This window comes from Rhinopithecus bieti, unplaced genomic scaffold, assembly GCF_001698545.2.
Source record: "Rhinopithecus bieti isolate Rb0 unplaced genomic scaffold, ASM169854v2 scaffold_33210, whole genome shotgun sequence".
NCBI classification, from domain to species: domain Eukaryota; kingdom Metazoa; phylum Chordata; class Mammalia; order Primates; family Cercopithecidae; genus Rhinopithecus; species Rhinopithecus bieti.
The window spans coordinates 1,395,273-1,409,994 of NW_016814226.1; the positions used below are offsets into that span (position 1 = coordinate 1,395,273).

A 14,722-nucleotide genomic window follows, 5' to 3' on the forward strand; every position below is an offset into this window, starting at 1 on the left:
ACTTACTACAACCTCTGCCTCCCGGGTTCAAGCTATTCTCCTGCCCCAGCCTCCCAAGTAGCTGGAACTACTGGCATCCGGCGCCACGCCCAGCTAATTTTTGTATTTTTAGTAGAGACGAGGTTTTACCATATTGGCTAGGCTGGTCTCTAACCCCTGACCTCAGGTGATCTGCCTACCTCAGCCTCCCAAAATGCTGGGATTACAGGCGCGAGCCACCGTGCCTGGCCTGATTTATCATTTCTTTAAAATGAAGCTTGCTGTTGGTTTTGCAATTCATATTGATGGGGTATTCAGAAAAGCCTTGCTTATAAATCCCAAGTAGTAAAACACATTTATAGGTTTTAAAACTCAAATTAAAATGAAAAAATTCATAAAGGCTTTTATGTGGTAGGAAAACCAGAAAAAGCCAAGCTCTGTTCCCTTTGTGCTGTTTCAGACCTGCAGGGTGTTCTTAGCCTCCCGCGGCCTCAAGGGTCAGAGGGCTCTGAGGGCACCCGCTGGGGTTGTGTCCTTGGCTCCCTCTTGGCTGGAAAGATTACACAGAATTTCTATTGTCATTTAAATTCGTTTTTTAGTAATTATCATGATCTAAAATTGGGTTCTAATATGCTGTTCAATTTTTCAGAAAGTGGGTGGGTTTTGTGTAATTAATTTTAATTCATGCTTTTCATATTATTCAGATATGGTTGGTGAGAGTGTGATCATCCGGTTCTTTAGGGAACAAGAGGAGCTCATATTTAAAAATGATAAACCAAACAAGAATTATTTTTTGGTCTGTTTCTAGTATTATAGCCCCCCTTTTTGTAATAATTGGGATTATACTATTAAATAATTTGTATCCTGCTCTTCTTCGCTTAGTATCACACTGAGAGCCAGTAGGAGGCCCGCCGTGAAAAGGAACTGTGCCATGAATCCTCACAGACAGCGATGGTTCCTTTGTGATGGACTGTTTGCCCTGCCCCTCTCTCCTAGTGTCTTTCTTTGCGTCTTGTGTCTCACCTGCATCTCCAAAGTTTGCAGCGTCTCCTTAGGGGTTGAGATTTTTATGAAATTCTCCTGTAGTGCACACCCTCCTGGTCTTTCTCAAAGGTTTTGCCTGTGAAAATGCTGCCAATAATCCAGTACCACATGTGAGTCAGACGCGTGCTTCCTGCGCTGCGCGTTCCGTGTGTCGAGTCGTTTCTCACCTCATGACTTTCCTCTGACCCGTGCCGTTTTGTCCTAGGTTTTACCTCGGGGGACCAACCAGCGTCCGCGGATTCAGCATGCACAGCATCGGGCCACAGAGCGAAGGTCTGTCCTTGCCCGTCGTGGTGCCAAGGCTAGAAGGGCTCACGTCTCACCTTGGAAACCATGTACCTGTTATTAGCTTCGGCAATAATAGACGTTGCTTTTTCACGGTGGTGGAATTAGCACCTACCACAGAACTTATCATGTAGCAGGTGTAGAACATTTATTGAGATAATTGTAGGAAAATGAGAAAATATGTCAAAGCAAAAACTCTATGAAGATGACCCGCAATCCTGCCCAGAGAGAACATGGATAAACATGTTGTTGTCTGTTCCCTGCAGGTTTGACATGTGCTTACTGCTCTTCCTTTTGTTTTGTTTACATATTATTATTATTATTTTATTTTTGAGACGGAGTCTCGGCCTGTTGCCCAGGCTGGAGTGCAATGGCGCGATCTCAGCTCACTGCAAGCTCCGCCTCCTGGGTTCAAATGATTCTCCGGCCTCAACCTCCCAAGTAGCTGGGATTACAGGTGCCTGCCACCACCTCCAGCTAATTTTTGTGTTTTTAGTAGAGATGGGTTTTTACCATGTTGGTCCGGCTGGTCTCAAACTCCTGACCTCGTGATCCACCTGCCTCAGCCTCCCAAAGTACTGGGATTATAGGAATGAGCCACCGTGCCCGGCCCCTACTTATTATTATGATATGTATATTATTATTATTATTATTATTATTTTGAGAGGAGTCCTCGCTCTGTCACCCAGACTGGAGTGCAGTGGGGCCACGATCTTGGCTCACCTGTCACTCTCTGCCTTCTGGGTTCATGCAGATTCTCCTGCCTCAATCCCCTAAGGAGGCTGCGATTAGCAGGGTGGCCCGCCACCATGCCCAGCTAACTTTTTGTGTATTTTTAGTAGAGACGGGGTTTCACTATGTTGGCCAGACTCGTCTTGAACTCTTGACCTCGTGATCCGCCTGCCTTGGCCTCCCAAAGTGTTGGGATTACAGGAGTGAGCCACTGCGCCCGGCCCCTATGTATTATTTTTTATTTATTTATTTATTTTTTTGAGACGGAGTCTCACTCTGTCGCCCAGGCTGGAGTGCAGTGGCCGGATCTCAGCTCACTGCAAGCTCCGCCTCCCGGGTTTACGCCATTCTCCCGCCTCAGCCTCCCGAGTAGCTGGGACTACAGGCGCCTGCCACCTCGCCCGGCTAGTTTTTTTTTTTTTGTATTTTAGTAGAGACGGGGTTTCACCGTGTTAGCCAGGATGGTCTCGATCTCCTGACCTCGTGATCCGCCCGTCTCGGCCTCCCAAAGTGCTGGGATTACAGGCTTGAGCCACCGCGCCCGGCCTTATGTATTATTTTTAAACTCATTTTTCTCACCACCTCTCATAACAATATAACAGTATATTTTTATGAGAGTAAATGCCGTTTTTAACAGCTACGTATTTCATATTGTTCACATATTATAATTACATTTTAGTTAATAGGCTTAATTTCTTAGAGCAGTTTTAAGTTTACAGAAAAGTTGGGCAAAAAGTACAGTGTTCCTGTATAACCCGCATAGCTTCCTTTCTGATATAGCACCTTGTGTTAGGATGCTTCATTGGTTAGTATTGGTGAAGCAGTATGATACCTTACTGGTTAGGATTGGTGAAGCAGTATGAGACCTTACTGGTTAGGATTGGTGAAGCGATGTGATACCTTATTAACTCAAGGCCGCGGTTTACATGAGGGTTCACTCTTAGTGTTGTACCTTCTGTAGGCTTTGACAAATGCATGATGTCCTGCGTTCACCATTCCGGGATCACACAAAGTGGCTTCACCGCCCTAAAAATCCTGGACTGCCTTCATCCCTCCCACCAGACCACTGGAACCGACAGGTCTTTGAACTGTCCCTGGAGTTTTGCCCTTTGCAGACAGTTTGGGAGTTGGGATCATACAGTTTGTAGCCTTTTCAAGTTGTCTTCTTTTCTGTAGTAATATGCACTTAAGGACGGTCCCTCCATGTCTTTCTGGGACCCGATAGCCTGTTTCTTCATATTGCTGAATAATATTCCTTTGTCTGGAGGTAGCACAATTTGTTTATCCATTCAGCTGCTGAAGGACAGCTTGGTTGCTTCTAGTGTTTGGCAGTGATGAGTAAAGCTTCTATAAACATGTGTGTGCAGGTTGTTGTGGGCAGCTTCTCCGGACATAAGTTGTCACATCAGCTGGGTAAATGCCGGGGAGTGCAGTTGTTCAGTCACACATTAAGAGCATGCCTCCCCTTCGTAAGGAGCTGCCAGGTGAGCTTCCAGAGTGGCTCCGCCCTTTTGCATTTCCCCAGTGAGCAATGAGAGAGAGAAAGTTTATCATCTTAATGTTTGCGTGTTTTGCCTTATGACATACTATTATCTTTTTAAAGACCAAATCCCAAGCTTTGGACATTGAGTTTGTGTGTTTTTTTTCTTTTTTTTTGAGACGGAGTCTCACTTTGTCGCCCAGCCTGGAGTTCAGTGGCGTGATCTAGGCTCACTGCAAGCTCTGCCTCCCAGGTTCATGCCATTCTCCTGCCTCAGCCTCCCGAGGAGCTGGGACTACAGGCGCCCGCCACCAAGCCCGGCTAATTTTTTTGTATTTTTTTTAGTAGAGATGGGGTTTCACCATGTTGGCCAGAATGGTCTCGATCTCCTGACCTCGTGATCCGCCCGCCTCGGCCTCCCAAAGTGCTGAGATTACAGGCGTGAGCCACCGCGCCCAGTGTTTTTTTTTTTTTATGATTATAAAACAATGTATTCACCTTCTAACTGAATCTTGGTACTCATCTGTAAGTTTTACTTTATTTATTTTTTAGTTTATTTATTTGTTTTTTTGAGATGGAGTCTTGCTCTGTTGCCCAGGCTAGAGTACAGTGGCGCAATCTCGGCTCACTGCAACCTCCACCTCCCAGGTTCAAGCAATTCTCCTGCTTCAGCCTCCTGAGTAGCTGGGATTACAGGTGCCCACCACCACACCCGGCTAATTTTTGTATTTTTACTAGAGATGGGGTTTCTTCATATTGGCCAGGCTGGTCTCAAACTCCTGACCTCATGATTTGCCCACCTTGGCCTCCCAAAGTGCTGGGATTACAGGCGTGAGCCACCATACCTGGCCAAGTTTTACATTAATATGAAATTCTAGATGTGAAGTTGCCAGATCCAAGGATTTTTAGTGTTTTTAGGGCTTTATTGTGCTTTCTGGGAAGGCTGTCTCATTTATACCCCTGGAACTGTCTCTGACATGCAACATCTGTCGGGGTATCTCCACATGCTATGGAAACTTTAAAACACCTTTCCACTCTTAAACATTCTCCCCTGATTTTCTTAAATTTTTTTTTTTTGAGACGGAGTCTCGCTCTGTCGCCCAGGCTGGAGTGCAGTGGTGCAATCTCAGCTGACTGCAACCTCCACCTCCCAGGTTCAAGCGATTCCCCCATCTCAACCTCCCAAGTAGCTAAATTAACCAGCCACCACGCCTGGCTAATTTTTGTATTTTTTAATAGAGACGGAGTTTCACCATGTTGGCCAGGCTGGTCTTGAACTCCTGACCTCAGGTGATCCGCCTGCCTCGGCCTCCCAAAGTGCTGGGATTATAAACCTGAACCACTGTGCCTGTGATTTGTTAAAATTTTCAACACCTTTGTTGCTTCCATTTTTATGTCATTATATGCAACGACTGCACTCAGCATACATTTTTGTCCAAAGTATAGATTATTTGTTTCCACTTGTATTTAGAGTGCTTCATTACAGTGTGATTTTTAAGCAAAGGAACAAGTTTTGATGGTTTTATTTCATTTGTTTATTATAAGCAAGTGTGATATGCTGAGTCTGTGAGAGCTGAGCCTTCACCTACCTGAGAAGTAAAGCACGCTAGTGTTCCACTCACCACCTCCGTGCGGTTGGCCACACTCTGTGGGCAAGGATGTAAATTGCTATAATTTTTTTCTGAAAGCAGTTTGATGTATCAAGAGCCCTAAAATATGTATGTGCAAGAATTGTTAATAATACTATTCATGGTAGCCCCAGCTGGAAACTGGAAACCCAAATGCCCATCCACAGTAGGAAACAGTCATATAGTTCGTGGTATCTTCCACTGTAATGAGGAGGAACAAGTTACAGCCACCGACTGAATGATGGAATGAGTAAATCTCAGAAACATGTTGGGGGGAAAAGCTGGACCCAGAGGAATGCCTCCTGGAAGATCCCATGTATGAAGCTTGGAGGCAAGTGAGGTGGCCTTTGCTGTGAGAAGATGGGGCAGTGGCTGCATGTGGCACAGGTGGCAGGTGGTGGTTAGCAGGGAGGGCAAGGCCTGTGTGTGGGGTGTGCTTGGTTTCTTGGTCCTGGTGCTCGCTGGGCAGGTGTGTCTCACATACAGAAATTCATTGAGCTGTAGAGCTGTATATTTAGGATGTGTATACTTTGCTATATGTATACACAATGAAAGCTTAACAAAATACATGTGGGTGCCAGGAAACTCGTCATAGGTTAACGTCCATGATAAAGGAGTTAGCAACCAGTATGACAATAGAAGAGAAACAGATCATTAAATATTGGTCCACCTGTGTTGTTATTCAGGCATAAAGGTCCTATTTTCAAGGAAGAGAAAGCTTTAGGAGAAAGTGTTTACAATATATTAAAACTGAAAAAAAAGTAGGACTGGAAACTGTGCGTGTATATATATGTATAAAATGAGGCACATTTTATTGGCTGGCTTATTTGATTTTACATTGACATTGTAACCCACTGGAAGAAAGGGCATTAGGATGTTTATCTCTGAATGGTAGAAATTAAAATATTTTCACTTTTTCCTCTTTATGTTGATCAGATGTTCTACGATGAGTAGATCTAATTTTTATGATCAGAATAAAATCAGTTATTTGAGAAAAGAGAGGAGGAGCGGTTTCTGGGAACCAATAAAACAAGGTTGTTCTCCTGTAATTGGTTCATTCTCTGTTCCCTTCAGAGCTCTAGTCTTGAAAGGGATTAAGGAGATGTTGGCTCTTTTTTTTCCTTCTCCCTCTGGATTGTGAGGAACTGAAGTCTTTAAATGAATCTACAGTTCATTCCTTGAAGTTAATCTTGAAGACCTCAGTATTTTCCCATTTCATGGTCTGTCGTTTTGTATTAAAGGAGACTAAGACACTTTTATAAATAGTATTTTGTAACGAAGTATAAACCTTCGTGTTGGAGGTTTTCTGTTGCTTTATAGTTTAAAATGGAATGGACAGGAGCATGTTTAGAAATATGCAAATACATGCTCTCAGTGGATAGGCTTAAATTTTGGCAAAAGTAACGTAAATCCAAGTGGTCATGAACCGTGGAGAATCATCTCTTCTCTAGAGACACTGAGCTGGGGAGCCGGTCTCGCTGTGCAGTGGGCGGCAGGCAGTCTCTGCCTTTTGATTAATTGTGTGCAGCCGTCTCCACACACTGCAGAGACACTTTCTGCATTTTGTCTCTATATTGTGGTCTCGAAAATTTGTCAAAATAATGCATTTCATTTGCAGGTGGAAGTGATTTAGTCATCTACATTTGTGGATAAAGTCATTGTCATGAAACTCACTTCTTCAAAGCATTTCACAAATACGATGAATGACAGAACGCGTTCCTTTCTCAACAACATTGGCTTTGTTTGCCTCCTCAGTTAAATCAAGGTCCGAAACAAACCAGGAGAAAAAGAAAGATTATTTAAAATGAGGCCATCAGTATCAGGAATGAGAAGAACAGCTGCTTGCAAACTCAAGCACTGTGTGGTGTTGTGTACAGGACAGAAATCTTGCTTCTGTAAATTGTGGAAAGTTAACGCGATTTTAACCTTGTCGGACCTTGTTTTTGTTCTGTACCCCTCCCTTGCTTAGGAGACTACCTAGGTGGAGAAGCGTACTGGGCTGGCGGCCTGCACCTCTACACCCCATTACCTTTCCGGCCAGGCCAGGGTGGTTTTGGAGAACTTTTCCGAACACACTTCTTTCTCAACGCAGGAAACCTCTGCAACCTCAACTATGGTAAAACTTGGGCTATTCAAGAACCATTGTAGTACAGTTGTTTTCATGTTTAAAAGCACAGTATACAAAGAGGTGTCTGTCTTTTTTTTTTTTTTGAGGCGGAGTCTTGCTCTGTGGTCAGGCTGGAGTGCAGTGGTGCAATCTTGGCTCACTGCAGCCTCCACCTTCTGGATTCAAGTGATTCTCTTGGCTCAGCCTCCCGAGTAACTGGGACTACAGGCACGTGCCACCATGCCCGGCTAATTTTTTGTATTTTTAGTAGAAACGAGGTTTCACCATGTTGGCCAGGATGGTCTCGATCTCTTGACCTCGTGATCCACCCCGCCTTGGATTCCCAAAGTGTTGGGATTACAGGCGTGAGCCACCGTGCCAGGCCATGTCTGTCTTTTTAGATTACATAGTCATTAAGGCTAGAGACTGTGCCATACTTGAAACAAATTCTTACAACACCTAATACAGTGCCCAGCAAGCATTAAGTGGTTGGTTGAGCAAATGAAGCATACAAGAAAAATAATCATCTAATGCCCTTATGAAAAAAAAATCTGTCTATCTAACACACAAGTCATGATGGCCACAGAGCTGAGTAGGATTGGGTGCCTTCCTCAGGCAGCTCAGGTCCAGAAGAGACTCCCAGCAGATGCCTGGGTGCTAGGGGTGCCTGGAAAGCTTCCTAGAAGGCATGGAAGTCTCCAAGCTGAGACTCAGGGTGGGGCTTCCCAGGTGGTCAGGGGATGGGGAAGAGTCCTTCTAAGCAGAGGCAGCAGAATATGCCAGGCCCAAAGAATGGAGAGGGCGTGACTTGTTCTGGCTGTGAGTAAGTATGGTTCCAAGTCCTCTCTTGCCTTGGGTCCTAATCTCACTTCATGCATCCTGCTTAATCTGTAGGCCTGGTTTTAAAAACAATGGCAGGGCCCAGCCGTGGGGAGCCAGGGCTGGTCTGGAAGAGCTGGGAGAGCTTGGAAGGACGGGCATGCACTGTTGCTCACATGTCTTTCTCTTGTCAGGGGAGGGCCCCAAAGCCCACATTCGTAAGCTGGCTGAGTGCATCCGCTGGTCGTACGGGGCCGGGATCGTCCTCAGGCTTGGCAACATCGCTCGGTTGGAACTGAATTACTGCATCCCCATGGGAGTACAGACGGGCGACAGGTACGTGTTGGGAATTGTATTCCACAGTCACCTCCCACTCTCCAGTAATTTTATTTTGTTTTGGACCTGGTTAATTTCATCAGTGACTTTTAAGCTTCAAGATTTTAAGAGAAATGAAGTAGCAAAATAATGAAAACACATGTATTTTCCCCCATTGGGTTTTTCTTCATCCAGTTCGGAGGAGCAAGTGTGAAGCGCTCCCTCCCGCCCCCTCAGGCGCTTTGAGCTGCTTGTTCCCAGGGGAGCGGGAGCCCCTGCGAGGGTCCGGCTGGCGGGATTGGCGGGTGACACGGTTCCTGTGTGCTGAAAACAGAAGGCAGTGTTCTGAATGGTTGACTTTGCAGGCCAGGGACTCTAGGAAAGTTAGGGTGAGTGAAGCTTTGTTCCTGACCACAGAGGAGTCAGTCAATCTTGAGAACCCCTCTCTCTGCAGCAGAGGAACCCACCTTCTTGGCTTTTCTCCACCCCTTATTTTATTGAGGAAAGATTCACTAAATGTTCCGTGGGTGAATATGGTATAGGGCTATTTAAACAGTTATAGAAACAAATTCTATTTCTTATATGCATTGTGTAAAAATTTTTTTTTTTGAGACGGACTCTCGTTCTGTTGCCCCGGCTGGAGTGCAATGGCACGATCTTGGCTCACTGCAACCTCTGCCTCCCAGGTTCAAGTGATTCTCCTGCCTCAGCCTCCTGAGTAGTGGAGATTACAGGCATGCACCACCACGCCCGGCTAATGTTTTGTATTTTTGGTAGAGACGGGGTTTCACCATGTTGGTCAGCGTGGTGTCAAACTTCTGACCTCGTGATCTGCCCGCCTCGGCCTCCCAAAGTGCTGGGATTACAGGCGTGAGGCACCGTGCCTGGCATTTTTTTTTTTTTTTTTGAGACTGGGTCTTTCTCTGTCACCCAGGCTGGAGTGCAGTGGCCTGATCATGGCTCACTGCAGCCTTGACCTCCTGGGCTCAAGTGATCCTCCTGCCTAAGCCTCCCAAGTCCCAAGTAGCTGGGACTACACGCCAGGCTAATTTTTGTATTTTTTGTAGAGACAGGGTTTTACCACATTGCCCACCCAGGCTGGTCTCGAATTCCTGGGCTCAAGCCATCTGCCCACATTGGCCTCCCAAAGTACTGGGATTACAGGTATGAGCCACCGCATCCAGCTGCATTGTGTACATTTTTGGAGATCCAGATGTGTTTTCATTATAGTGTACAGCAGTCAGCTCAGGCTGCCATCACAAAATACCATGGAGTATTTATGGGTGACTTAAACAACAGATGTTCATATTCTGCCAGTTTTGGAGGTGGGAAGTCCAGGATCAGGGTGCTGGCAGATTGGTTGCTGGTGGGCTTTCTTCCCGGCTCGCAGATGGCAGCCTTGCCTCTGTGTCCGCACTCGGAGGAGGAAGAGTGCAGGCCAGTGCCCCGATGCCTCTTCTTATGCTGCCGCTAATTCTAGCATCACGAGGGCCCCATCTTCGCTACCTCGTCTGCACCTCAGCACCTCCCACAGGCCTGCCTCCAGGTATCAACACCTTCCTGTTGGCGTTAGGACTTCAGCATATGAATCTTGGGGGGACCTGAATGTTCAGTCCACAACAGTGTTCATACTGCCTCTTATTTTTGTTTATGCATTCACAGCACCCCAGCCTCTGTTTTTTCTCTTCATTTTTGTGTCTACCTTTATGTTGCCACCAAATGGTGGTGCTGTTGGAGCCTTAACCCAGTTTTAAATAGGTTGTAGTTTGTGCTAGTTGAAGGAAATGCAGTATCATTTTTACTCGCCCTGTCTTCTGCACCAGCACCTGGGGGGTGGTGCTTTGTAAAGGGGAGCTGCATTCGCAAGTGTTTCTGAGCATCGCCTCTCAGGTGCAGTCTGCGTCTGTCATTCAGGTCCTTTACGGTTATTGCTTTAGTGGAATCTGCTCTTTACGCTCTTACCAGAAGGCTGTTCAGCGTCTGCTCTGCATCTGGGGACACGGCAGGGGCTGCCAGGCTGCTGCGGCTCCCTAGTGATGACAGGGCCTTCCAGTGCCTTCAGAGATGGCGGTGGCTGCTCCCACGACCACCAGCTCCCACTCCCCTCCACGCCTCACCTGTTCTCCACACAGAGCCCGAGCTGGAAAGGGTGTAGTCACACAGGCTGCATGCGTGTGTGCCTGGGAGCCCAGGTACCCTGGCTTGGGGCCCAGCTTGGCCACTCTGTGTGGCTGTGCGGCCCGGGGTGAGTCATGAAACCTCTCTGGGTGTCCATTTTCATGCCCAGAGGACGGACAATAATGATGGTGACTGTTGCAGTTTGGAGAACTGGGTGAGTTACTGCATGCAGAGCTCTTGGCGCACCACCTGGCCTGTGGTCGGGAAGTGGTTATTTTTCCTGGGCTGCTCTGCTGCTGGTACACCCGGCGTGGCCAGCCCCTCACATAAGGGAACAGGTTCCTGTGGGAGGTGTTGCCCCTCCTCATCCACATCATCTCGGTGCAGCCACCACCTGACAGGCAGTTTGTGACAAGCTGTAGATGGGATGATGTGCCCTGATTTTGGAGATAATAAAGTGAAAAAATGGGCACCTTTTTCTAGAGCGAGACTCTGCATTATTAGATAACTCCAGGCTGTGACCGTCTTCAGCAGACCAGGCTGGTTTTGCAGGTTTCTTTCTACGAAGCCCGTATTCCCTGTGCCCACGGAGTGCTGGGCTTGCTGCTTGCTCATTTGCATCCTTGCAGGTAGCCCCAGAGGTGCTGTAATGCTGCTGTGCCAACACCTGGCTTAAGTGGGTGGTTTTGAGTGGTTGACTTTGCAGGCCCGGGGCTCCAAGGGCGTTGGAGTCAGGGGAGCTTTCAATACCGCTCTCTGACACACACCCTGCTGCTCTGGGACCCGCCACTGTGCACGTCCTCGGCAGGGAGGGTCTGAGCAGCGCGCGCTGCCGTCACCACCATTGCAGTGCTCTTTGTAGCCACTGGGGGTCAGTGTGCCCTGAGAAGTCAACGCGGCTTTTAGGAGCTCTGCTGAATTGACCCTTTCTGGAATAATTTTCATATAAAGTGGTTACATTTACCTTTCAGCTTTACTTCTGTCTCTTCAGGTTAAATCTAAAAAATACGTTTCAGAGATTAATTTCAAAATACAGTTTTTTCTGGGAGGAAGTAGCATACTAAGCACGTGACATGTAAAGACCAGGCTGTAAGGAAGCGTCTCTGCCCGCAGGCCAGGTGGCAGCTGTTCAGCAGATGTTTATTAAGGACAGTGAGCTCCGAACGGGTCAGCCCAGCACCCCGAGTGTGGAAGACATTTTCGCTCGGTGTGAGGCCCCGTTTGAAGTCGGTCATCACTATTGGAATCTCGTAAAGTTGGAGTGAGGTTGCCAGGTTTAATCTTCATTTCTAAAATTAGGTAGCTGGCAGGTGGGGCATCGTGTGTGTAGAAATTATCCACAGGTTTCTCCCATAACTGAGGCGAGCACACTGTAAATAGGACTTCAGACATTCATAAAGAAGGAAACAGTTTTAAGATGTTTCCTAAATGTTATGTCACAAGTGATTTGTGGCACCGCTGTGTCTGGGATCTAACAGCGTCTGCCAGTTCGTGTCTTAGGCGTTCAGTCTCTGGAGATGCAGGGCTGAATCAGGCAGGCTCGCTTGGGAGAGCAGCTCACAGTTAGTGCGAAGACAAGAAAGTGGATCGTCTCGGTTGTTGGGGAGGGCGCTGAGAGGGCCCCCTGGAGCAGGTACCTGAGCTGAATCTTCTTGGAGGACAGACAGCCAGGTGCTTGCAGAAGACACACAGGGACAGTGCTCCTGGCTAACAAAGGCAGGAGCAAAGCTGTGCAGGTGTGCAGTGTCGGCGGGCACCGGGCAGAACTGCGTCCTATGGGAACAGAAGGGGGTGTGGGGAGGCCCAGGCCCTGAGCTCTCACGCCTCTGCCTTCCAGCCCCGCTGGCCTTTACCCCCTTGGGTACGTGCCAGGGTCTTTGAGCTCAGGACTTCATCTGCCTTGTTCACTGCCAAGGTCCCCATGACTAGAGCAGCACCTGGTGTTGGAAGTGAGAGCCCGGTGGAGAGGCTCCTGGCATGTGGTGGGAGATGGGGTGCAAGGCGCTGAGGGTGCTGTTGGCATGACCTTCCTAAAGACCCCGTGCTGGGTGCTTCCTGGCCTCCAGCCTCACATTCCAAGTTCTTCAGAAACCTTTGAACATCAGACTCCAAGACCCCGTGCTGGCACCAGCAGTTCTGGGTGAGAAGAAGGTGGGAGATGACCGGGAGCCCTGCACCAAGACAGTGGCCATAGGGGAGGGAGAGGGCGCCCAGCAGAAGGTGGATGTTTGGGGCTGTCTCTGGAGAGGGTGCCCAGCAGAAGGTGGATGTTTGGGGCTGTCTCTGGAGGATGGCAAGGCTGGCTTACCCTGGTCTCATGGAACTTTGCAGCGCTGCTTTGCATGTTCACAGTGGGTATTTTGTTCTGTGACATGTTTATGTGGTCTCTGAGCATAAACCGATGCTTGTGAAGTCGTTTAATCTGTTTGTACTTAGAGTGAACGGGCCTTTATTGGAATGCTTGCTTGTTTTCTGAATTGCATATGCCAAGAGCTTGACTTCCTTTTTAGCTCATAGCTTATGTTCAGACATTTTTCTCAGCAGCAAATGTAGGTATAGACTAGTTTGAAGGAGCCGAGAGTGTACAGTATAAAAACAGATCTGAACACAACTACATGGTACAAATGCAGCCCAGGTTTTGATGTAGATTCTGGTGTTTTAAGGCCATGGGTGTGGCTTACTGTAATCACAAAGGGGCCGCAGGCCTGGCTTCTGGTGAGAGGCCTGCACTGCTGGGTTTGGTTATTAAGCACCTTCATCCTGCAGGGGCCGGCGCAGCATTCATGAGGTTTGGTTATTAAGCACCTTCATCCTGCAGGGGCCGGCGCAGCATTCATGAGGTTTGGTTATTAAGCACCTTCATCCTGCAGGGGCCGGCGCAGCATTCATATCTGTCTTGGATCTCTTCATGGATCAGATATTGTGTCTTCTTGCTCAGAGTCAGGTTGAAAAAGGAAAACTCGCTGCCAGTGTTCATGTGCTCCAAATCCTCAGCTTGGACGAGGGCACGGGCGTCATGAATAAAGGAGCCATTCTTGTTGGCCAGTCTTTTCTAGAAATTGCCCACAGCTTGCAAAAAGGCTGTGTTCTCTGGCCCTGGCTACAGCTGTGTGGGATTCTGAATATCATTTTCCCCGGAAGTTGAGGTCCCTGGGTTAGGCCCACCTTGTCCCAGATGGGCAACATTGGCCTTGCCCCATGCACAGGCTCCAGGCGGACAGAGCTGCTGCAGGCGTGCTGTCAGGGTGACAGGCTGCCCCCAGCTGTGCGGCCTCAGCCAGGCTGAGGCAGGCAGGGTGTCGGAAAGAGCAAGACCTGTGGGTGGCCCTGAGCTGGGTCCGGAGTCCTGCCCTGCCACTTCTCAGCTGTGTGACCAGCCTATTTGCTCCTCTCTGAAAATGGGCCTGGTGGTTTGTCAGCAGGTTCTTACCACCGTGTGGAGTCACACCTGCAGAGGGTCAGCTCATAACAGATATGGCAACCAATGTGACCTTTGCGTCCTTCCTTCCTGGGGTCAGGAGCGGATCTAAGAGGTGGTCAGGCTAAACCCCTGTAGGGCTGTGGGTACTGCTGGCTTCCTAAGCCCTAGGACCTTCTGGGGGCTGGGCAGACCTTAAGTTCTGTCTACCTGCCTCTCCCCCATTCTCACTCTATGCAACTTGTCTTTCCTGCTCCGTCCCTCCCTGCTCCGCCTCTCATCGGCCCTCTGTCCTCCCGTCAGGCGAGGGGAATGTGACGGAGGTGAGGAGGGAGCAGTGCAGGAGGATTTGGGTCTCTCCTTCTTTTCCTTTTCCATTCTCCAAGGGCTTAACCAGCTGGTGAAGGTTCTTAACCAGCAAAGGAGGAAGCGGCCGGGGCCGGTGAGGGTGGGGCCGGCAGCCAGGCAGGAAGGCGGCAGGAGGAGGAGGAAGCGGAGGTGGTGCCTTCTGAGGGGCGCATGCTCACTGAGTCGTGAAGATGGCAGGGCTGGCGGAGCGGCCACCGCATCTGATCTCTCCCTTTTTTTTTTTTTTTTTTTTTTTAGGATATGTGATGGTGTCCAGTTTGGAGCTGGGATAAGGTTCCTGTAGCCGACACCCCTACAGGAGAAGCTCTGGGACCTGGGCAGCAGCAAGGTGCCCATGCCACACACTGTCTCTCGAGGAAACACGGCTCAGCGATTCTTTGACTGCAGACCCTGTGGGAAACCCTGTCAATAAATGTTAAAGACACACT

General features: G+C 48.4%; 1 protein-coding gene across 1 annotated transcript in view; it reads left to right on the top strand.

Annotated features, from left to right (window-relative positions):
- Positions 1 to 14,722, top strand: part of SAMM50 (SAMM50 sorting and assembly machinery component) — a 45,039-nt gene extending 30,317 nt beyond the window's left edge. The window contains exons 12-15 of the mRNA XM_017850010.1: positions 1,229 to 1,296; positions 7,118 to 7,264; positions 8,269 to 8,410; positions 14,532 to 14,722. Of these exons, the coding sequence (XP_017705499.1) occupies positions 1,229 to 1,296; positions 7,118 to 7,264; positions 8,269 to 8,410; positions 14,532 to 14,577 (403 nt within the window). The 3' untranslated portion in view covers positions 14,578 to 14,722. The remainder of the gene's footprint in view (positions 1 to 1,228; positions 1,297 to 7,117; positions 7,265 to 8,268; positions 8,411 to 14,531) is intronic.